This window comes from Sus scrofa, chromosome 6, assembly GCF_000003025.6.
Source record: "Sus scrofa isolate TJ Tabasco breed Duroc chromosome 6, Sscrofa11.1, whole genome shotgun sequence".
Taxonomy (NCBI): domain Eukaryota; kingdom Metazoa; phylum Chordata; class Mammalia; order Artiodactyla; family Suidae; genus Sus; species Sus scrofa.
The window spans coordinates 91,546,982-91,570,823 of record NC_010448.4 but is presented as its reverse complement, the minus strand read 5'-3'; the positions used below and the strand labels follow the sequence as shown (position 1 = coordinate 91,570,823).

Sequence of the window (23,842 nt, the reverse complement as noted above, 5' to 3'; positions counted from 1 at the left end):
TTTGGAGTAGGCTGGCAGCTGCAGCTCTGATTTGACTGCTAGCCTGGGAACTTCCATATGCTGTGGGTTCATCCCTAAAAAGACAAAAAAAAAAAAAAAAAGAATTCAGTACCAAGGAAATACATATTTCCAATAGAAAATAGTGAGAATCCTGTAAATCACAAAATTCCTTCTTCACCCTTGTTAGAATCTAGGATTCTAACATACATACACACAGTATCTGATCTTTTTCTATTTGAGTGGTCTTACTGTGTATAAAATGTTATAAAAAGGCTACCTCATAACCTTCCTCTGAGAAGGCAGGTACAAATAGAAGGAGTCCTTTATATGCTCCATATTAAGGAATGTAGTAAAAGTCAGGTGTATTTTACCAACAAACAAAAAGTTTTTTAGGGAACTGTCAAATCTTAATTGAGGAAAATGTGCATGCACTATATTAGCCTTAATCTCTAAATGATTACTCACTGGAACTGGAATTCCAAATGGGACTGGTGCATACTGAGTATAGAGATGAAGAGGTATAGGTATAAACACTGGTACTGGAACTGGCACCACAATAATTTGGGGCTGAGTTGGAGTGTCTTCTAATGGGAAAAAAAATCCACAAAAACAAAGGTTAGAAACAACATTTTAATTAGGAAAAAAACTTCAGGCATATAAATATTTCATAGGTCAAACGAAGTATAATTTTACTTTTAAAAAATTTAAAGCATGCAGAGATATATAATTCAAAAGGAATATAATCTATGATACTAGGAATTCAGGGAAAGGAAAAATAGGAAAGAAAGGCTTGAGTATAATAGCACTAACAATAAATGGGCAACACAATTATCAATGATATGAGGACATAATGAATGAAGGATATAATCTGCATGGCTGAATGGAATAGTGATCTTAAAAGTATAGAAAATTTAATATGAGTAAGTAGTATATGTTATAAAGGAAAGTGAATGATTAGAAGGGCCATATTTGTAAGGCTGTAATGCACATTTAAAATCATTTCTAGGGATGGACCAGGGATTTGAGAATGGCATATCAAACTGAGGTATATGGAATGACTGGCCAATGGGGACCTGCTGTAGTATAGCACAGAGAACTCTATGCAACATTCAGTGATAATCTATGTGTGAAAACAATCTGAAAGAGAATGGATGTGTGTACATGGGTGACTAAGTCACCTTGTTGTACAGCAGAAAGTATCACGACCTTGTAAATCAACTATACTTCAATAAAACTTAAAAAAATTATAATACTGAATACTGCTAAGGAGGTAATGAAAAAATCATTTCTAGTAGACAGTAGGGAACTACTGCAAAATGGTAACAGAGTAACGTAATGAAAATGGCATTTTAAAATATTAATTTGGCTGCAATCTTAGCATGGAATAAAAAGTATATAAAGTGTATAAAGTAAAGTGTGAAGGCAGGAGGCAACTACAATATGTAGAGCTAAGATGTTGACGGCCTAAACTAGGGTGGTTATGATACCTGCAAAAAAGGAATAAATAAAAAAGTAATAAAATTTAAAAAAAAAAAAAAAAAAAAAGAGTTCCCGTCATGGCCCAGGGGAAATGAAACCAACTAGGAACCATGAGGTTGCAGGTTCGATCCCTTTCCTCATTCAGTGGGTTGAAGATCCAGCGTTGCCTTTAGTTGTGGTATTGGTCGCAGACGAGGCTCAGATCTGGTGTTGCTGTGGCTGTGGCATAGGTCAGCAGCTATTCTTCTGATTAGACCCCTAGCCTGGGAACCTCCATATGCCACGAGTGTAGCCCTAAAAAGCAAAAAAAAAAAAAAAAAAAAAAAAAGACAAGTAGATGTTCTAAGATATTAAAAACATAAAATAGAACCTGAGAACTAACTTAAATATGACTAGGGTGGGAAGGATGGAGGTAGGATTCATTCGATTATTTAAAAAGTATCTAGAGGAGTTCCCGTCGTAGCACAGTGGTTAACGAATCCGACTAGGAACCATGAGGTTGTGGATTCGATCCCTGGCCTTGTTCAGTGGGTTAAGGATCCAGCATTGCCGTGAGCTGTGGTATAGGTTGCAGACGCGGCTCCGATCCCGCGTTGCTGTGGCTCTGGCGTAGGCCGGTAGCTACAGCCCCGATTGGACCCCGAGCCTGGGAAACTCCATGTGCCACCGCGGGAGCAGCCCAGGAAGTGGCAAAGGGACAAAAAATAAAAAAATAAAAAGTATCTATAAAGTCTTTTCTGTAGGCCAGAAAAACATGCTAGGTAATTATAAAAGCATTAATGTAAGAGAAAGGTAATGCTAGAGGAAGTGACAAGCTGACAATCTGACTAGGGTTAGCAGTGGAAAATAATATGGGATCAATTTTACCATGGTGCAGTGGACATAAAAACAAGTTATCTGATTAGAGATGTTTGATTACCAAGCTACCTAATATTAAATTAAGTAACTACTGATACAATAAAAATAGAGTTCCCTTGTGGCACTATGGGTTAAGGAGCTGATATTGTCACTGCAGCAGCTCCAGTTGCTGCTATGACATGAGTTTGGTTCCTGGTCTGGGAATTTCCACATGCCACGGGCACAGCCAAAAAAACCCCACAGGACTAAGTCATTTATAGCCTTGCTATTCAACTTGACCCATGGACTGGTAGCACTAACATCAACCAGGAACTTAAGCGATGCAAAACCTCAAGTCCACTGAATCAGAATTTGCTTAACAACACTCCCAAGTAATTCGTATGCATATTGATGTTTGAGAAGTACTAGCCTAGTGGATAACATTCCAGATGTGGGAATCTAGATTCCTTTCTATTTTAAAACTAGGAATTTCAGATGATAGCATGAGGAGTTCCAGAGACCCATTCCCTAGGGAAATAAGCAAAGCTGACAAAAACTTAAAAAATAATCATTTTGCGGTTCTCTAGTGGCACAAAAGGTTAAAGACCCAGTTTTGTCACTACAGTAGCTTGGGTCACTGCTATGTCATGGGTTCAATCCCTGGCCCAGGAACTTCTACATGCTGCAGGTGTGGCCAAAAAAATAAATAAAAAATAAATAAATGGAGTTCCTGTCATGGCCCAGGGGTAAAGAACCCAACTAGCATACATGAGGACACAGGTTTGATCCCCGGCTTTGCTCAATGGGTAAAGGCTCCAGCACTGCCATGAGCTGTGGTGAAAGTTGCAGATGTGGCTCGGATCCCAAGTTGCTGTGGCTCTGGCATAGGCCAGTGGCTACAGCTCTGACTGGACTCCTCGCCTGGGAACCTCCATATGCTCCAAGTGCGGCCCTAAAAAGACAAAAATAAATAAGTAATAAATAAATGAAATTAATAAATGTTTAAACTTTTGAAAAATTGTCCTAAGGGTATAAGCCAATGGGGAAACATTTATTCAAGAAAATATACTAAATTCAATGAGAATAGTAGGAGTTTATGACATGTTGTCTACCACCTGCTCCATATCCCTACCTCAAGCTAGCTCAACATGACAGGAACTCCACTGTGGATGGATGTGGCCAAAAAGATGGGCTCCCCTTTCTTCAGCTCCTAAGCAAGAGTTACTATATCTCACCAGAAGGGGCAGGCCACCATCATTTCTTATCCATCCTAACTTCAGGTTAAAAAAGGTTAATTTCCCCATGAGTACAGCTTCCACCCACAAAGATTTACTATAGGAATAACAGCCAAGAAAACTAGCGTCAGAACTACCTTCACCCCAGATCACCTTGCAGGGCAGAGACTGCATGATGGGAGAGGGAAGCTGAAATCAGAAGCTCACATCTTGCCCATCACCCAGAAAAGTAGCAGTTCAAAGAGGGGAAAGGCAGTTCATAAGAAAAGAAAGCCCTGGAGTTCCCATCGTGGCTCAGCGGAAACAAACCTGACTAGGATCCATGAGGATGCAGGTTCAATCCCTGGCGTCACTCAGTGGGTCAAGGCTCCGGCGTTGCCATGAGCTGTGTTGCAGGTCCCAGTTTCGGCTCTCGGATTTGATGTTGTTGTGGTGTAGGCAGCGGCTACAGCTCTGACAAGACCCCTAGCCTGGGACCCTCCATATACTGCAGGGGCAGCCCTAAAAAGCAAAAAAAAAAAAGAAAGAAAGAAAAAGAAAAGAAAAGAAAGCCCTGAAGCTCTTCCCAAAGAAATGTGGAAAAGTTCAAGCCTAAAGGCATTATAGAAAATAATTGTTTGTTTTCTGGGGTTTTTTTTTTGGGGGGGGGGGGGTTGGCCCTGCCTGCAGCATGTGGAAGTTCCCAGGCTAGGAATCAAACCTGAGCTATGGCAGTGACCCAAACCGATGCAGTAACATCACCAGATCCTTAACCCACTAAGCCACCAGGGAGTTACCAATAGTTCCTCTTAAGACCCTGTTCATATAATTTCAGAGTCTATGCTTACTCCATAATATTACACTGTCAAGAGTAAGGAAATTAAATGAAATGTTCACAGAATGGTATTATCAACTACCTTCTCTTTGCCATAACTTGGTAAAACTGATGAAAATAACTAACCTACAGGGGTATCATAAGAACTCAGTTTGACAATGTATCTTAGCAACCAAACACATCACCTAAAAATAGCAGGAACTTAATTAACAAGCAGATGCCACATTCCTTTTCCCTAGCAAAAAGTAAATAAAGAAAGCACAAGGAACATACCTGTCTGGCATTCTTTGTTTTGGGTATGTGGCTTGCAAGAGGTGGCTTTCGTCTGTGTGATGGGTTTGCACAATAAAGCTTTATTCTTCAAAAGTCTTGAAGGCTGGGAAGGTGGCAGTTTCAGGGCATCCGTTTGTGTACTTGCCTAGTAAAAAGATATCAGAATCCAAAACTTATTAATTACAAGAAATACTATAAATATTATATAGTATTTCAAAATATAATTTCAAAAGAAATACACTGGAATTGCATGGAAGACAGAACATAAATACTCAACTAAATATATGAAATATAATATCTCTGAAACATCAATAAAGGAATATTTTAATAACTATATACTGACTCTGAATATGCCTAATTACCAGTTCTATTTACCAAGAAAAATGCTGTTTGTATTTTAAGATATTATTAATCAATAACAATGGTGGTTGAGCTTAAAATGAGAACTGAGTTAAGGGAACTCTAGACTGAGTTAAGTCTTTGAAGAAATAGCTTCAAGATAATAGAAATAACAAAAAATTATGATCATTTAAGTGACTTGAAAAAAAAAGAACACAGAAATTGTCCCAGAGACCAGGAAACACTTTAGAAATGTCACTGTTCTAGTCTTAAGTTTTTCTCATTATTTTTCTTCTTCTATTTTATTTATTAATTTTTGCTTTTTAGGGCCACACCCGAAGTATAGGGAAGTTTCCAGGCTAGGAGTCCAATCAGAGCTACAGCTGCCAGGCTACACCACAGCCACACCAACACAGATCCGAGCCACGTCCGCGACCTCCACCACAGCTCACGGCAATGCCAGATCAGTTACCCACTGAGTGAGGCCAGGGATCAAATCCACGACCTCATGATTCCCAGTAGGATTCGTTTCCGCTGAGCCACAACCGGATCTCCCAAACCATATTTTATAAACCCTTTATTTACAATGTGACTACATTACAAAATACTTCCCAAACCTTGCATGCCCAAATTTTGTAAAATTTAATTCTGTAGAGTTAAAAAAAGGGGGAAAAAAAAAAAAAAAAAAAAAAACAACCTTCAGTAACCAGGCATTCAAAGAAATTAAAGTACATATAAGACCTAATTAAACTTACATCCCCAATGATTTTCGCTGTTACTGTTGGAACGGCACCTGATATAAATTAAAATACATAATTTAGTATCTTATCCAATTATTTAAACATTAGTACCAAAAGGTGATTTTTGGAAAATAAACACGAAGTTTCATAATAAAAACATGTATTATCTTAATCTAATTCAGAGGAAGACTAACATCTAAAAGATATATGAGAAAAAGAGATCTGGAAATTATAAAAACACTGTTTAATGCCATGGCAGCCCCTAGTAAGCCGCTGTTTGTGATATGAATGTATAAAACATGAAAATGATGACTAACAGAAAAAAAGGAGATAGCCACTGTATTCAACCTCAAAAAGGGGAGATGAATGCTTACAAATCAAGTCATACCTTGTAAGACACTGTTAGAATTCACTGTGGGCTGAGCAGCAGGAGCACTTGCTAATGATACTACATTAGCTATAACTGGAGTTGAATCTTTTCTTAGAGATGGGGGCCCTGCTGAAGCAGCTGACACCATGGAAATACTTGCTAATTAAGATAAACAAAAATAAGAATACCTCATATAATTTATATGTACATACACAGAAACCAAAATCTCAAGGAGGTTAAACAATGCTTTTAGTTGAGAATAAATTCTGTTGGAGCAAAGAGTCACTTCGGTTGGTTTTTTTTTTTTTTTTTTTTCTATTTTTTAATTAGTGATCCTTCAAAGTATTTCATGTACCTTCTCTTGCATAACTCTGCCTGTGGTATATTTAAAAGGTCATGTGATTTGGATTCTATGTTCTTTGTTATAGTCTCAAATCCTTTTCCAAGGAAGTCAAGACGAATATCTTCAATTATGAAACATTAACTGCCATTCTTTCCCATAAAGTTCTTACAGAGTTTGACTCAATATGCTCAGGGGACACTAAAGAACTCATTTCTACAAGGCCTTAATCTAAGGTTTTAAACAAAAAGGGATCTAAATGTTAATGTCATTTAAACAGAATGAAATTTACATTTCATGAAATTACTGACAACTGTTTAAATCTGTCCAACAGTAGTTAGTTCCTGGCATTGATCAAAGACTTAGGTTTAATTTTACCTGCATTGTTTTGTGAAGGAGGGTCACACACACTCTGCTGATTACAGAACATCAAGATACAAAGCAGGTTACAGAAATGTTTCATTTCTCCCCGCCATTTCAAGGACTCGCTGAGCTTACCCTGTCGCTTACAACCATCACATTTGGCCATCTGAAAAAGAAACAGAAGACAGTACAGAAGTAAGAAACAAATTATCTGCAGTGTAGAGAATAAAAGTAGGCCACATGTAACAAGGGAGGAAATTTACTTAGAATTTAGACCACAGGAGTTCCCGTCATGGCGCAGTGGTTAACGAATCCGACTAGGAACCATGAGGTTGCGGGTTCGGTCCCTGCCCTTGCTCAGTGGGTTAAGGATCCAGCGTTGCCTTGAGCTGTGGTGTAGGTTGCAGACGCGGCTCGGATCCCGCGTTGCTGTGGCTCTGGCGTAGGCTGGTGGCTACAGTTCCGATTCGACCCCTAGCCTGGGAACCTCCATATGCCACAGGAGTGGCCCAAGAAATAGCAGCAACAACAACAACAACAACAAAAGACAAAAAGACCCAAAAAAAAAAAAAAAAAAAGAATTTAGACCACAAAAATGAAGATTAACTATTTTGGGAGGGGAGACAACACAGAGGTGGGGGAGTAAGAGATAAAAACCATTATAAAATGTAAAACAAGCTACAAGAATGTATTGTATAACACAGAAAATACATTCAATATTTTCTGATAACTATAAATGAAGTATAAGCTTTTAAAAATGTGAATCATTATATTGTACACTTGTAATATATATAGTACCGTACATCTACTATACTTCAATTTCTAAAAAAAATGGTTAACTTTTCTAAAATTTGAAATATTTATTTACAAATTTATACTAAACATTAAAAAGGGACACATCATAGAAAAGCCAATAAATAGTTATTAAAAAACACAGTGAAATGGAAACAGATTGATTTTCCTTAGATACGATAATTCCTTTTAGTTAAATAATAAATAAAATTATAATTTTAAAGATTTTAATGCTTTAAGACTAATATATCTTTACAAAGAAATTAAAAACAAAAAGAATGCAACTTCAGTGACACTAAAGTCTTCTTAAATCTTACATTAATACTGGAGAACAGAATGCATTTCATACTTAAAAAGTTTTAAATAGTTAATTGCTCTTCATACTATTTGAAAGAAAAAAAGAAGAGAAAAATGTCCCCTAACTTCAAAACTCAGCAATGTGAATTATATTTACCTGATAGAACAGGACTGTATATTTGGACATACATTCTTCACAACAAAACTCTTCCACTTTCCCTCCCAAATTATTCTGTACCAATTTAGGAGATGTCTGTAAACAATAACTGCACATTTTACAGTGATTTCCCCAGCGTTTTGCCAAGTCATGTTTATAAAGCAATTTGCAACCTAAAAAATCAGAGAAGATAAAATTAACATTAGGGAGAAATAGTAAGTACATCCAGCTTTCATTTAAATACCCTACAATAGGAGTTCCCATCGTAGCTCAGCAGAAATGAATCTATTATCCATGAGGATCCCTGGCCTCGTTCAGTGGGTTAAGGATCCAGTGTTGCCACGAACTGTGGTATGAGTCGCAGACATGGCTTGGACCTGGCGTTGCTGTGGCTGTGGTGTAGGGCTGATAGCTGTAGCTCGAATTTGATCCCTAGCCTGGGAAGCTTTGTGTACCACAGGTGCAGCCCTAAAAAGGCAAAAAAATTAAAAAATCAAATAAATAAATACCCTACAACAAAATTTGCACAGTTGGGCTCTTACCAATAGATCAATTTTGAGAATTTATACTATTATTTTTTAATGAAATAAGACAGAACAGAAAATATTAAAGTGCATCATACATAATAAACGTCAGTTTTGTTTCATAAAAATTTTGTTTTATTTGGGTATGTGATCGTACACTGGGTCACACACAATGTAAAATGTACGTCTTTTTTGTGTGGTCAGAAGGTTTGAAAGCCACTAGCCTCAGAGGCTAATCCTGCATGGTTTTAAAATAAAACAAGGAGTTCCCTTCTTGGCTCAGTGGTAACAAACCTGACTAGTATCCACAAGGATGTGGGTTCGATCCCTGGCCTTGCTCAGTGAATTAAGGATCTGGCATTGCTCTGAGCTGTGGTGTGAGTTGCAGATGAAGCTCAGACCCCATGTTGCTACGGCTGTGGTGTAGGCTGCAGCTACAGCTCTAATTGGATCCATAGCCTGGGAATTTCCATATGCCGAGGGTGAGGGCATAAAAAGCAAAATAATAATAATAATAATAATAATTAATAAAATAAAATGAAACAAAACATTCTAAACTCACAGTCATCTAAATTTTAAGGAAGACATACTGATTTGCACATTCAGGTCTCTTATATTCAGAAACATAATGGATGTTTAAAACAATAAAAGAATAATCTTAGGATGCTACCAAAATTTAAGCAGTTCCCTTTAAAAATAAATATAACAGAAATAACTAAATATAAGAACCAAAAGACCCCTATGAACCTAATAACATCAATACCTTCTTTTGCTATACACTTTGAGGATCTTTCCCTTCACTTTAACATTCATACAATACGAAGCTAAGATCAAGTCAGAAAAGAGCCAACAAAGCAAGTGTAAACAAAACAAAAAGGCGATGGTGTTAGACACAATGGATAATATAGATAAACTTACATAGTGACAGCTTAAATCATCAACTACTTTTGAAACTACACATGCTCAGTAGGTAAGATAATCTTCTGTCTTTACCTTCACTACAGAATGACTTGTCAGCACCTGAGAATCGCACAGTCTCCTTTACAATTTTCTCAATTTTACAATATTCACACATTGCCATTACATTATTTATTTTCTTATATTCATCAGAACAATTTTTGCCACAGAACTGAAACATTTTACCCTGCAAAGAAATAATCATTAAGTACTAATTAAACATTTGATTTATCTTATGGAAATCCTTATCCCTCTTACTTTCAAAATAAACAGAGTAACTGTGAGGGATAAAAAGCCAGAAATAATTTTTGTAGACAGACCAGTTTATACTCAAACCCTCTATTATGCTGCTATACTTTACCTTATAGTCAAGAAGCTCTGGTTTTGTGGCAAAAAGACGGTTACAGTGCTGACACTTGAGTTTTACAACACTTCGTGCAAACCCAACATGTTGGGATTGGGCAGCAAGACGCTGAAGACCAGCTGCAGCAGAGCTACTGATAGAAGTGGGAGAAACAGCAGAGGTATTTCCTCCTGCTGACACTGTTGAACCTGTGGGGATGCTTACAATTACTTGGCCCTGGGACAAGGGCACTACTGAAGAATTCATTCCTGTTGGTTTGTTGAACAAATTCTGGAAGAACAAACAAACAAAAAGATCATTCTTATTACTTGTTCAAACGAGTAAATACTGAGCACCTATCTATGCCAAGCAGTTCTAGGCACTTAGGATACATTTGTGAACAGGCAAAATTCCCCGCCTTTGAACAGCTTACAACTGAACTAGGGGATTGTGGGGTTATTTATATCCAAAAAAATAAAATAATCTAACTAATAATATTCATTAAAAATAATATCCTCCCAATAGATAATCTAGGTCACAATCGTACCATTTGATTAAATGATATGTCTCCAAACACAGGATAGACCAAAGAACCCAAGTTTAAAAGGAGAAGGATAGAAATTTGGGCAATCCAGGCACTTCGCAAACACCTAACAAGTTTACTTAACCTAGGTGGCACACTGACTGGAGAAGAGGAAGCGTCCTGAAGCCATACCTGGAAAGCTACCACACAACTGTAGCTGCAGAAGTTGCGTATACTTCCATCTGACATGGCTAGATGGTACTGAGGAATTGCTGAGGTTTTACAACTGTTACACTGAACCTGGACACCTTAGCAAATCAAAATAAAAGCTAATGAGTAACAAATACAAATGTACATAAATGTGTGAGAAAACAAATATTACATATGAAAATTCAAGGGCCAAGTCAAGTTGCAGGAATTGAAACTAAACTTCCTCAATATAGATAAAAACTAAAAAAGTTAAAAATATTTCTTTTAATTTAAAGTTGTCACAGTCTACCCTGAAACTACACATAAACAAATTTTGACATAAACCAGGTATGGATAAAGAAAATACATTTTAAAAGCCATAAATTATTTTGGCAAGAAAAAATGCAAATAGATAAGCAAATAAATAAACACAAAATAAGCATTCAAGAGAATAAGTGCTATTTTGCAACACAGATATGAAATATTTTTAGTTTGTCTTAAAAATCTATTAAATTTGGACAAAAATCTGTACTATGTAAACAAAGCCACAACCATAATTTTCTCAACTATCATATCTATACAGTTTATGAAACCAGTATTACCTGCAGAAGTAACCATTTTAACTCTGTAAGCAGATAAGCAATTAACAGAACAGAAAAGCTCTGTCTTTCCCAAGCTATTGGTATTTTCAATCATTTCTGCAGAGGATCTCAATGATTTGCAAAGCGCGCATGGTGTAATTTTGGCTGATTTCTATTAAGAGAATAAAATAACATTCATTTTTACCAAATTACAAGTAAAAGCATAATTCTTTTGAAATGTTTATACTTAACACTATTGAAATATTTTAAATCAGTGGCTTTCAAACTTTTATAATTACAATCCTCAGTAAAAAATAAATTTTACAAAATGACCCTGCAATACATACTTCTGGGGGTTTTTGTGTTTGTGTTTCACATATATTATGATAACATGCAATGCACTTTGTTATTTTCCATTCTATTTCATTAAAAAATAATGCTGGTCACAACCTAGCAGCTAATTTGAGGATCTATTAATTGGTTGTAACTATAGCTTTTCAAAACACTATTTTACCCCTTCTCCAAGATAAGGGTAGGGGATTAAGAGGTACAAACTACTATGCATAAAATAACTAAACTACAAGAATACATAGTGTATGAAAACAAAGTCCCCAAACAAAAAACCTCCACTATTCTAAAAGTTACACAAGGAATTCATGTTTTTATACTATCCTAAAAATTGGAAAAACTTCCCCACAAAAAGTACAATGAAATGTGAATTCAAGGAAATCAACAACCTTACTAGAAAATTCACTATCAAATACTCTACCGCTAAAAATAAAATACAAGCACACTGTAAGCAATAAAGTAGGAAAAAATTTTGGATATCCCAATTGTACAAATATAAACAACCATAGAGTCTTAAGTTCCCACTAAGTTAGTGATTCAGTAGCAAATAATGCTAAATACTATTAACGTGTCATTCACTCAGGATAACTCATAAGGTATATCCAGCATCTATTAAGAGATTTCAAGAACTCTGTGTCCGCTTCAAGGATAAGTCTGTTAGAATTGCTATTAACATAAGTACATGTTCAAAGGAGCACATCCTTGCATTCTGGAATGTCTTACTCCAACCCTATTTCTTCTTTCCTCCTCCATCAGGACTGCAAACACAAACTTGATTTATAAGAATAAGGTCAAGAATTATCTCTCAAGTTTTTGCTGATAGTCTCAATTTGCTCTATCAAGTAGAATTGACCATGCTTCCGCTGTGCCCCTCCACATTCCATAATACTTTCTTCATAACATCTCTATAGAGTTATACATCTATCGCCCCCAGGAGACATATAGAAACTCAAAACAGGAATCATATCTAACATCTGCTGAATAAAAAAAAATTTTTTTTATAGCTATACCTGCAGCATATGGAAGATCCCAGGCTAGGGGCTGAATTAGAGCTGCAGCTGCAGGCCTACGCCACAACCACACCAATGCCAGATCCAAGCTGCATCTGTGACCTATGCCACAACCTGCAACAATGTCGGATCCTTAACCAACTGAGCAAAGCCAGGGATCGAACCTACATCCTCACACACACTATGTCAAGTTCTTAACCTGCTGAGGCATAACATGAACTCTTTGAATAAACTCAAAAAGAAAGTAGCAGAAATGGCCATGTTCAATGTGCAAGGTTCTGTACTAGGTACTTTCTCATTCTTAGTTCATATAACCCTAAAAACATCCCAGTAACATTGGTAATACATACCCATTTAAAGATAAGAAAATGGACTAAGTTTAATTGCTTTCTCAAAGGTAAAAATCCTATTTGAACAGAAAGTCTAGGAATCAAACCAAGATCTGCTTTACTTCTAAATCCACATTCTGGAGTTCCCTGTTGGCTCAGCGGGTTAAGGACTGGGTATTGTCACTGCAGTGTCACTGCAGCTACCATGGTGCAGGTTTGATCCCTGGCCTGCAGAATTCTGCATACTGTGGGTGCAGCCAAATATAAAAATCACGTTCTTTCTCTAGGCCATAGTACACACTAATATTTGAGAAATTTAATACATATTGGCTAAATTAAATGTAACAAACTTAAGATTTTGAAAATATTTCTCTTCTTGTGGACTATATACCATCTTCCAATGGAATGAATTCGAGTAACTTTCAGAACATGATACAATATCAGGAAAACCATCTTTCGGACAATAATAAAGCACATGAAAATATTGGATCCCCCACCACCATGAGAACAAATATAAGGTGTTTCTAAGGAAGGAATAAACAGTCTAATTCTAAGCCCTATTAATGTGTTTGCAAATTAACAAGAAATAAATGGAAACACTACAATGTTTAAAATTACAAAATTACTGCAAAGTTTTAAGAACAATTTAAAAGAACTTTCCCAATCGACATATATTAAATTCACCAATTTTGATAAACTGTATAAAAACTTACTATTTTAAGAAAAAGAATGATCAGCAAATACACGAAAACAAAAGCACTGTAAAAATGAAAAAGTAAAAAGTTCTTACTATCCCTTTGGGTTTACCAATTTTTTTTTTTTTTTTTTAATGGATGCACCCATGGCATATGGAGGTTCCCAGACTAGGGGTTAAATCAGAGCTGTAGCTACCGGCCTATGCTACAGCCACGGCAATGCAGGATCCCAGATGCATCTGTGACCTACACCATACCTCAGGGCAACACTGGATCTTTAACCCACTGAGCGAGACCAGGGAATCAAACCCACAACCTCATGGTTCCTAGTCAGATTCATTTTCACTGTGACACGATGGGAACTCCAGGTTTATCAACTTTAAAACTGAAATTTTGATCAAAACTTACTAATAAAATATGTCTAATAAAACAGCATAGAAGACATCTGTCACAGAATTCAAGCAGTTCATCCTCTACAAACCTCTTCAATTCATAAAGTAATATATAACTTACATTTTTTCCTATTTCATAAAGAAAAAAACTTAAACAATTAATAGTAAGAATTTTATTTTCTGAATTGCAATTTCAATCATATGGATCTAATTTCAAGAATACATATGCACTTTGGACCTTACCTTGTAAAATAAAAGTGTGTATGTGTGTGTGCAAATAAAAATATATTTTAAAGATAAAAAGGCTGTACATTAAAAGGATCGAACTGGGGACCTCTGAGAAATGCATTGTTTGTGCTTTTCTGCATTTTCAAAACATTGTTCGAAAACATTAACCATATTTGAAATAAAAAAGCCATGCCCTAAAAACACATATTTCAAATTCATTACCAGAAAAACAGTCTGCTCTCTGGATTCTTGGAGTTCCACATCCATGGATTTAACCAAGTGCAAACTAAAAATAATTCAGGAAAGGGGTTCCTGGTGGCTCAGCAGGTGAAACATCCAGCATTCTCACTGATGTGGCACAGTTTAGATCCCTGGCCCAGGAATTTCCACATGCTGAGGGTACAGCCAGAAAAAGTTTCTAGGAAAAAAATCCCAGAAAGTTCCAAAAAGGAAACCAATCTGGTGTATGCTGACAACTATTTACACGGCATTTACACTTTATTTGGTATTATAAGTAATCTAAAAATGATTTAAAGTCTAAGTGAGAATGTGTGTACATTACATACAATTACTATGCCATTTTATATAGGCACTTGGGCATTCTCAAATTTTGATATCTGTATCAGGGTTCCTGGAACCAATCTTCCACAGATACTGAGGGACAACTGTATATGGCACTTGTAAAACTCTTAACAGTTTCTATGGAGTTCCCATTCTGGCACAGTGGAAATCAATCTGACTAGGAACCATGAGGTTCCAGTTTGATTCCTGCCCTCAGTCACTGGGTCAGGGATCTGGCCTTGCCTTGAGCTGTGGTAGAGGTCACAAATGAGGCTCGGATCCTGCATTGCTATGGCTGTGGCGGAGGCCAGCAGCTGTAGCTCTGATTAGACCCCTAGCCTGGGAACCTCCATGTGTCCCAGGTGCAGCCTAAAAAGTCAAAAAAAAAAAAAAAACGAAAACAAAAACAGGAGTTCCCGTCATGGCTCAGTGGTTAATGAATCCAACTAGGAACCATGAGGCTGCAGGTTCGATCCCTGGCCTTGCTCAGTGGGTTAAGGATCTGGCGTTGCAGTGAGCTGTGGTGTAGGCTGCAGATGCGGCTCGGATCCTGCGTTGCTGTGGCTCTGGCATAGGCAAGCAGCTACAGCTGCGATTGGACCCTAGCCTGGGAACCTCCATATGCCATGGGAGCGACCCAAGAAATGGCAAAAAGACAAAAAAACAAACAAACAAAAAATAAGTAAATAAAACAACAGTTTCTAAAATATGTGCATTTGACAAATACTACTTACATGTAAAAGTGTTAAGCTAATAAGATATTAATATTTTTGTGATATTGTTGTGATAAATAATTTCTACCAAAGTTTAGGTCCTTCTGAAATGAACAAAGACATTGGGACTAAATGTGATCATGTACCTGCTTATATGCTGTGACACACGCTGAACTACAAAACTTCTTAGACTGTCCCTCTATTTGAAGCATGTGGCATTGTCCAGAGCCACTGTAGCAGTAACCCCCACAATTTTCACAACAGTTCATGGTGAGGTTGTTAGCAGAGCGGAACTTAGAAAAGCAGGTATCACTGCAAAGTTTATGTACCACATTCTGGTAATTAACTTCATGTCGAATCTAGGAATTAAAAAATAACAACTTACAAACAACAAGTAGAGACCATCAAAAGCCGTCCTTTAAGCACAAACATCATACTCCTTCTCCCAATAAAGTAAAAAGATAACTTACAACAGCATTCTTCTGACACATGCTGCATTTGGTTGAAATACTATTCGTATTTATGGTAACAACAGGTTTTCTTTTCAGCTCATATGTTGACAAACATGACTGACTACAAAAATCTTTACTAGTGGTGGTATTTTCAAACTGGGCACTGATCACATCCTTTGGATTTAAAATGTCTCTAAAAATGATAACAAAGATAAAATAAGCCATAGAATAATTCATTTTTTTCTTTTTTTCAACTAGAAAAATCAAATAAAACAAAGGCAATTATAGTGTAGGGAAAGGGCAGAGATATTTAAATCTGAAAACCTGGGTTTTCTTGACTGCACTAATAAATTGCCTTGATCTTCAACGTCTATTCTATAAAATGGAACTAATACATGACTTAGGTTATGGAACTGTTCTGAGGTATACTGTATACTACATTTCAAGATTAAAAGGATATACATCAAAGAGCTATCATTCACTATCTCTAGTAGGTAGGATCATAGGAAATTTTCATTTTGTTCTTTAGGTTCTCCTATATTTTCCAAAAACTCTCTCTCTCTTTTTTTTTAATAGCCACACCTGTGGCATTCAGAAGTTCCCAGGCCAGAGATTAAGCCCATGTCACCACTGCGACCCAAGCCACAGTGGTGACAATGCCAGATCCTTAATCCACTGAGCCACTAGCAAACTCCTCAAAATACTCTTTAAATAATATTACACTTGAAAAATTTTAAAGCCACTATGTTATAAAAGAAAGTATACATTTCAAACTACACAATGCATATCCTAGTAGGGTTATATAAAATTGAAAATTGTTGTATTTAATAACTGAATTTGTAAGCATTAGTAGCAAAAGGCAATGAAGACTAAAACCCAATGATTAAGACTCCCTCCCACTCCACCCCTTATCTCATTCCCAAATTAGCGTTCCCACACAGTAGTTTATCTGATAGTTGAAGTGTAAACCATTTTAAAAACGCCTTGATGAAATTCTCTAAACAGTGTCTCTCTCCCATGAGTATACACTCTTGCAACAGTAAATAAACTGGTATATTCATTCTTACATTTTAAACAGACTATATTAATTCAGTACTTTCAAAGAAAAGATTACAAATATCTCTGCTTCAATAAAAGATCATAGTAAATATAATACAACTCATGTATTAGTTCCCATACCTCATCTTCAATACTTAGACTGTTCTACTATCCACAATTTTTTTTTTGCCTTTACACTTATTTTTTACCAGGTTTTAATGTATTTCATTTATATGGGTATTAATTGAGCAGTTATCTTAAACCAGGAAGTAGCTCAATCCTACATCAAGATATGGCATAAGCACTCAAGGAGCTCACAGTATATGAGGATAAATAGACAAATGACAGATAAAATACCGTATCAGAAGCATTTTTTTTGGGGGGGGGGGGGTCTTTTTTTTTTGCCATTTCTTGGGCCACTCCTGCGGCATATGGAGGGGTTGAATCGGAGCTGTAGCCGCTGGCCTACACCAGAGCCACAGCAACTCGGGATCCGAGCCTCATCTGCGACCTACACCACAGCTCAAGGCAATGCCGGATTCTTAACCCACTGAGCAAAGCCAGGGATCAAACCCGCAACCTCATGGTTCCTAGTTGGATTCGTTAACCACTGAGCCACGATGGGAACTCCCCAGAAGCATTTTTAACATAGAAAAGTATAATAATTTTGTAAATATATATAAACAAAATGCACTAAAGAAATGAAGAAACAAGTGTTTAGATAAGATGGGAAACGAAAAGCTACCCAAAAGAAGGTGACATTCAAGCAGGACCTTAAAAAGGAGTTTTTTAGAAGGCTAAAGAAATAAAAGAGTTGGGGAGTAGCATATATCAAGGCAAGGGATGCATAAAAGCAGGTATTTCTAAATTCTCTCAGTATGCTTAGCATCTAATTACTTTTTTTTTTTTTTTTTTTTTGACTGTTAGAGCCACACCAGCGGCATAGTGAAGTTCCCAGTCTAGGGGTCGAATCAGAGCTACACTTACCAGCCTACGCCACATCCACAGCAATGCATGATCCAAGCCACATCTGCAAGCTACAATGCAGCTCACGGCAATGCCAGATCCTTAACCCACTGAGTGAGGCCAGGGTTCAAACCCGCATCCTCATGGCTACTAGCCAGTTTGTTACTACTGAGCCACAAAAGGAACTCCCAAGTCCAATTACATGTAATTCTAATAGATTACATCTTACACCAGGATAAAAGGAATGCTCTCATTTCAGATGGTAAAAATGCAGAAAAGATACAGAAAATTTTGAAAGAATTACCTTTCTGAGTGCGATTATATCAAGAAATCTAACAGAATTTTAAAAAATTACCCTCCAAATTATCTCTCTAATGTAGGATTTGAAATGCATTTTTAAAAAGAAATAGTTAAGTCCCTATTACTAATGAAACCTATACATTAAATGATGATTAGCCAAAATATATTCAGAGTTTAGGTTAAATTCAAGATGCTAAGATATCTGGTTAATAAATGATTGAGAAAAATAAAGTTGTTACATCAAATAGATAATGAGTTTCTTTTGACCTAAGTTGTGCTGCTATATTTCTACTGGTCTATCAGGAAGAAAACCTTTTCTATCTCTACCTATTCAAATTAAAGTAAAAATCTTTCTTACAGGGACTGACTTACAAATTAAACCTGTTTGACTATACGGGAGGAAAATGCATGTGCCAATACTAACCAGCCGTGTCACACCAAACAAATCACTTAAATTCTTGGAATCTAATTTCTGTGTATTTAAGACACAATCCAAATCAACCACTTTTTTTTGTTTGTTTTTCATTTTTGGCCACTCTGTAGCATATGGAGCTCCCAGGCCAGGGATAAGATCCAAGCTGCGGTTGTGGTCTAAGCTGCAGCTGTAACAACACTGGATCCGTAATTCACTGTGCCAGGCTGGGGATCGAACCTGTTCCCAGTGTTCCCAAGGCACTGCCTATTCCACCACACCACAGCAGGAGCTCCCAAATCAACAATTCCATAATCAGGTTAACCAGACCATTCCAAACTGTTACAAAGACTGTGTAAGTAAGGGGGGAAATAGGGAAGGAAAGGAAAAGTGGTAAAAAGGGTATGAAAGAGTAGTTCAGAAAATGGAGTACAAGTAAAAACATTACTGATCAGTGGGTGAGGACTGAATGGCAAGAGAAAATGATATTCTTAAGATGAGAAACAGATAAAGTTAAGATAGAAAATGTACAATGAGATCCTGCTGTAGAGCACTGGGAACTACATCTAGTCACTTATGATGGAGCATGATAATGTGAGAAAAAAGAATGTATACATGTATTTGTGACTGGGTCACTTTGCTGTAAGTAGAAAACTGATGGAATACTGTAAAACACCTATAACGGAAAAAATAAAAATCATTATTAAAAAAAAGATAGAAAATATGGTGAGGAAAATGCTGAGTTGAGAGGCAGGCAAGGAGTACCTCAAAGAACAGAAAAGGGTGAATGGTAAAGAATAAGGAATAAAAAAAGAATAGAATAAGTGAATGAAGAGGTAAAACAGTTAAAAGTCAAAGACCAGGAGTTCCCGTTGTGGCACAGTGGTTAACAAATCTGACTAGGAACCATGAGGTTGCGGGTTCAATCCCTGCCCTTGCTCAGTGGGTTAAGGATCCGGCGTTGCCATGAGCTGTGGTGTAGGTCTCAGATGCAGCTCAGATCCTGCGTTGCTGTGGCCCTGGTGTAGGCCGGGGGTTACAGCTCCGATTCGACCCCTAGCCTGGGAACCTCCATATGCTGCGGGAGCAGCCCAAGAAATGGCAAAAAGACAAAAAAAAAAAAAAAAGTCAAAGACCAAACATTACAAAAGAAGAAAATATAATCTTAAAATTAATTACACAAGATCAGGAGTTCCCCTTGTGGCCCAGTGGGTTAAGGACCCAACCTTATCTCTGTGAGGATGCAGGTTTGATCCTTGGCCTGGCACCCTCTTAAGGGTCCAAGAGCTGCCATAAGCTGTGGCGTAGTCCACAGCTGCAGCTCCAATTCACCCCTGGTCCAGGAACTTTCATGTGCCACAGGTGTGGCCATAAAAAGAAAAAAATTACATAAGATCAGACAGAGAGCTAAGATATGACAGGCAGGTAAAAACGACTATCTCCAAATAATAGAAGGCAAACACCAGAGACCAAAAGAATATAATACATTTAGATGAGAACAACATATATGGACAAGAAACAAAAAACGCATAGGGAGAGCACACACTTTAGAACTTTGGTGAGGCATTCCTGTTGTGGAGCAGTGGCTAATGAATCCGACTAGCAACCATGAGGTTGCGGGTTCGGTCCCTGCCCTTGCTCAGTGGGTTAAGGATCCGGCGTTGCTGTGAGCTGAGGTGTAGGTTGCAGATGCAGCTCGGATCCCGAGTTGCTGTGGCTCTGGTGTAGGCCGGCTCTGGTGTGGCTCTGATTAGATCCCTAGCCTGGGAACCTCCATATGCCGAGGGAGTGACCTAGAAAAAGGCAAAAGAAAAAAGAAAAAAACAACTTTGGTGAGTTTCCTATGGCCATTTTGAAATTCACTGATAAATCCTTCCAATATATATCTATGACTATTACTATGAAAGGAGAAATATTGCTGAAATTTTACAAAGTGCTGATTCCTAAAGTTAAGAATTAAATAAACATAAAAGGAAGTTATTACGTGAAATTATTTCATGGCAAAATAAAAATCAGAGAAAAAATCATATTAAAAATTATAATTTCCAGTTGATTTAGTCTTAGAATCTGAATAATATACTGGAATACAGAAATGAGATATGTGGTACATAAGCACTCATTTTTAAAAGCATGTTTCATAATTCAAACAGTATATATAAGAAGTCTATTTTCAATCACTACATTAAACTTGAAACATAATAGGGATGTGCATATAACTTCCTGAAAAAACTTCTAACCATATTCAAATGTCTTTTAAGTTTTTTTTTTGTTTTTGTTTTTTGCTTTTTAGGGCCACACCCATGGCATATGGAGACTCCCAGGCCAGGGGTCTAATCGGAGCTGTAGCCACTGGCCTATGCCATGGCCACAGCAACATCGGATCTGAACATCATCTGTGACCTATACCACAGCTCACGGCAATGCCAGATCCTTAACCCACTGAGCCAGGACAAGGATCGAACCCTCAACCTCCTTGTTCCTAATAGGATTCTTTCAGCTGCGCCATGACAGGAACTCCTGAAGTTTCTTTTTATATACCTTTTTCCAACTGAACCAGAAGAGGGAGCATCTCCTTCCCTTTCTAGACAGAGAAATGGCAGCATCCATGTGAGAAACTGTAAATACAAATATCTAAACTAAACTAATAAATCATGGTTTGAGTAGCTTGACAACAGAGACCAAAGTGTTTCAGAACGAGAGAATTTTCATCTTTTCCTGGTTTACCTATACAGTTTCTAATAACCACCTTGTGAAATTAGGCTAAATTAGTTCATGTTCCTCAAATATCATCAGGATGACTTTATGAGGATCACCAAAAAGTAAAAGGCCATTCTTTTTGGCCATTAAACACTGAAATGGAAACTTTGAGATAGTTCAGAGACATTGAAAAGATAAAAATACATACACTGGGAGTTCCCATCATGGCACAGCAGAAACGAATCCAACTAGGAACCACGGGGTTTAGGGTTCAATCCCTGGCCTCGCTCAGTGGGTTAAGGATCTGGTGTTGCCGTGAGCTGTGGTGTAGGCCACAGAAAAGGCTCAGATCTGGCGTTGCTGTGGCTCTGGCATAGGCCAGCAGCAACAACTCTGATTAGACCCCTAGCCTGGGAACCGCCATATGCCATGGGTGCGGCCCTAAAAAGACAAAAAAAAAACATACACTGGAATCTATTTAAAGTTAAGAAAAAAATGTTATCCATTACGTAATAGGAAACATTATACAAACATTAAATATTTGTTGGATTTAAATATCTATTGCCTGCAGTTACAAGATAAGATATTGTGGTCCTAACACCCCTAAATGGTATAGTTTTTGTTTTATAAAGCATCTCAACCACTAAGAATGGTAAAGTATGTTTCAAAAGCATCTCATTATATAAAAGGCACATTATTTAAAAAAAGCTGAACACCTAGCATCCAAAATGACTGAAAACAGCAACATGTTGATACTAAACAATGTGATTATTTCTCAAAAAAAAAAAAAAAAACAAGGAAAGGCAGAAAATTAAACAATATACAGATAAAAACAAATTATCTTAAAAGAAAGGAAACAAGATAATTTAGAATTTTGCTGTACTTTGAGCAACTTGAACAAGTTTTCTTAGTGGGAGGAGGCGGTGGGCGGGCAGGTGGAACTGTATATCCAGTGAGGCACAGTGTAGAGCAGAATAGCTGAGTAGACCCTTTCCTCTGATAAGCAGTTTGCCCCTTCTGGAGGATTTTTTTACAACCAGAACAGGAAACTCGAACAGCTGTGGCTGGAACTGAAGGAAGCATTTTATTCATGCCAGATGACGCCAGTGAAGGCTGAAAGCCAGTAGTCAACTGTGGAGCTTTAAAAGAAAATTGAAAAAAATTTTTACTTTTTACCATGAATTTTAAGTAGGCATCCTCTCTCTCTCTCCTAGAACTAGTCTTGAAACCCAACACTAATTATGGAATAAACAATTAAAGCCATTCTAAACAGGCAGAGAGAGCTGCCTAGTTTACTAATATAAGTAGATACTTCATCTCACTCATACTTGTCGGAATAAATAAACATGATTCATTTATTCAGTTCTGTTTCTTACCAAGAGGACTGCCACTGACTGAAAACACAGCACTAATTTTCAGTTCCCCCTCTTGAGTTTTTTGCTGTTGGCCATGACTATACTCCTTTAAAAAAAAAAAAAAGAAAAGAAAAGAAAAGAAATAAATACATAGAGCAAAAAATTAATAAAATATATCTAAAGAAATCCAGACATTCAAGACATTTTACTATAGCTATATCGGGGTGGAAAATGTTTACTACATTAACATTAATAAGAAATAACAGCAAGCAAGCTATAATTACAATAAGGGTATTTTACAACATGTTTGTGTATGCTGAGAGTAAGAGGTAAAAAGTGAAAATAGTCATCTATTTACCCTGTAAACACTGCCAGATATTTATAAGTCAGTTTTTTAATTCTTATTATTACAGTACTTTAAATTGCTGTTTACCTATTATAAAAGTAATACACACTTACTATACAAAATGTATACAAGTAGAAATGAAAAAAAATTCTAATCATATTTCTATTACCTCCAAAACCATCACTATTATTCTTTCATTGTATTTCTTTCCAGTCTTTTCCCTCCTGTGTTTCTTTACACTTAGTCATAATTATACTGAATATATCATTCTAATAAAATGATTTTTGATCACTTGAATCAACTGAACATTTGCATATAATTACATATTACTTCAAAATCACTTCTAGTGGCTAAATATCAGCGCTTTAAAAGTTGGAGTCCAAGAATCCCTGAGGTCTATAAATGTACTTGCGGCAGTCTATGAGAATTTTAACAAATATTTTAAAAGTCTGAGTTTTTATTTCAATGATTTTTTTTTTATTGAATGGAAACATATTTTTAGCCATGAATAACCACATATAACTGAGTAATACTACAAGTTTTTAGTGCTATTGTTTGCTTTTCCACTTATATTAATGCGTTGTGAAACCCCTAAGTGGTAGATTTAACTTTTTATTTGAATTCACTGTTTATCACACTGAAACTTGCAAAACCCTGGAAGACTTCTTATTCTTGGAAATCTCAGGCAACTCCAACATACCCCTTTCTTTTTGTAGTAAGAGGTGCCTGTATATTTATTACTTGAGTACAAGAAATCCTGATATATATTATTTAACAGATAACAGATTCCACAAGAATGAGAGTGGGGTGAGGTTAGGCACTTGCCTCAGGCACAAATTAAGGCACC

General features: G+C 36.8%; 1 protein-coding gene across 12 annotated transcripts in view; it reads right to left on the bottom strand.

Annotated features, from left to right (window-relative positions):
* The window catches only part of ZMYM4 (zinc finger MYM-type containing 4), a 170,141-nt gene that overhangs the window by 52,964 nt on the left and 93,335 nt on the right, over positions 1-23,842 (bottom strand). For 10 of the 12 annotated variants that reach the window (XM_021095899.1, XM_021095900.1, XM_021095909.1 and 7 more), the window contains 14 exons: positions 22,671-22,755; positions 22,178-22,433; positions 15,900-16,074; positions 15,576-15,788; positions 11,175-11,325; positions 10,576-10,691; positions 9,879-10,151; positions 9,554-9,704; positions 8,037-8,209; positions 6,806-6,956; positions 6,106-6,246; positions 5,733-5,770; positions 4,639-4,783; positions 466-584 (listed from right to left, as the gene is read on the bottom strand). In XM_021095899.1, coding sequence (XP_020951558.1) covers positions 466-584; positions 4,639-4,783; positions 5,733-5,770; positions 6,106-6,246; positions 6,806-6,956; positions 8,037-8,209; positions 9,554-9,704; positions 9,879-10,151; positions 10,576-10,691; positions 11,175-11,325; positions 15,576-15,788; positions 15,900-16,074; positions 22,178-22,433; positions 22,671-22,755 — 2,187 coding nt within the window. The remainder of the gene's footprint in view (positions 1-465; positions 585-4,638; positions 4,784-5,732; positions 5,771-6,105; positions 6,247-6,805; positions 6,957-8,036; positions 8,210-9,553; positions 9,705-9,878; positions 10,152-10,575; positions 10,692-11,174; positions 11,326-15,575; positions 15,789-15,899; positions 16,075-22,177; positions 22,434-22,670; positions 22,756-23,842) is intronic. The other 2 variants (XM_021095904.1, XM_021095905.1) reach the window with 1 other exon arrangement.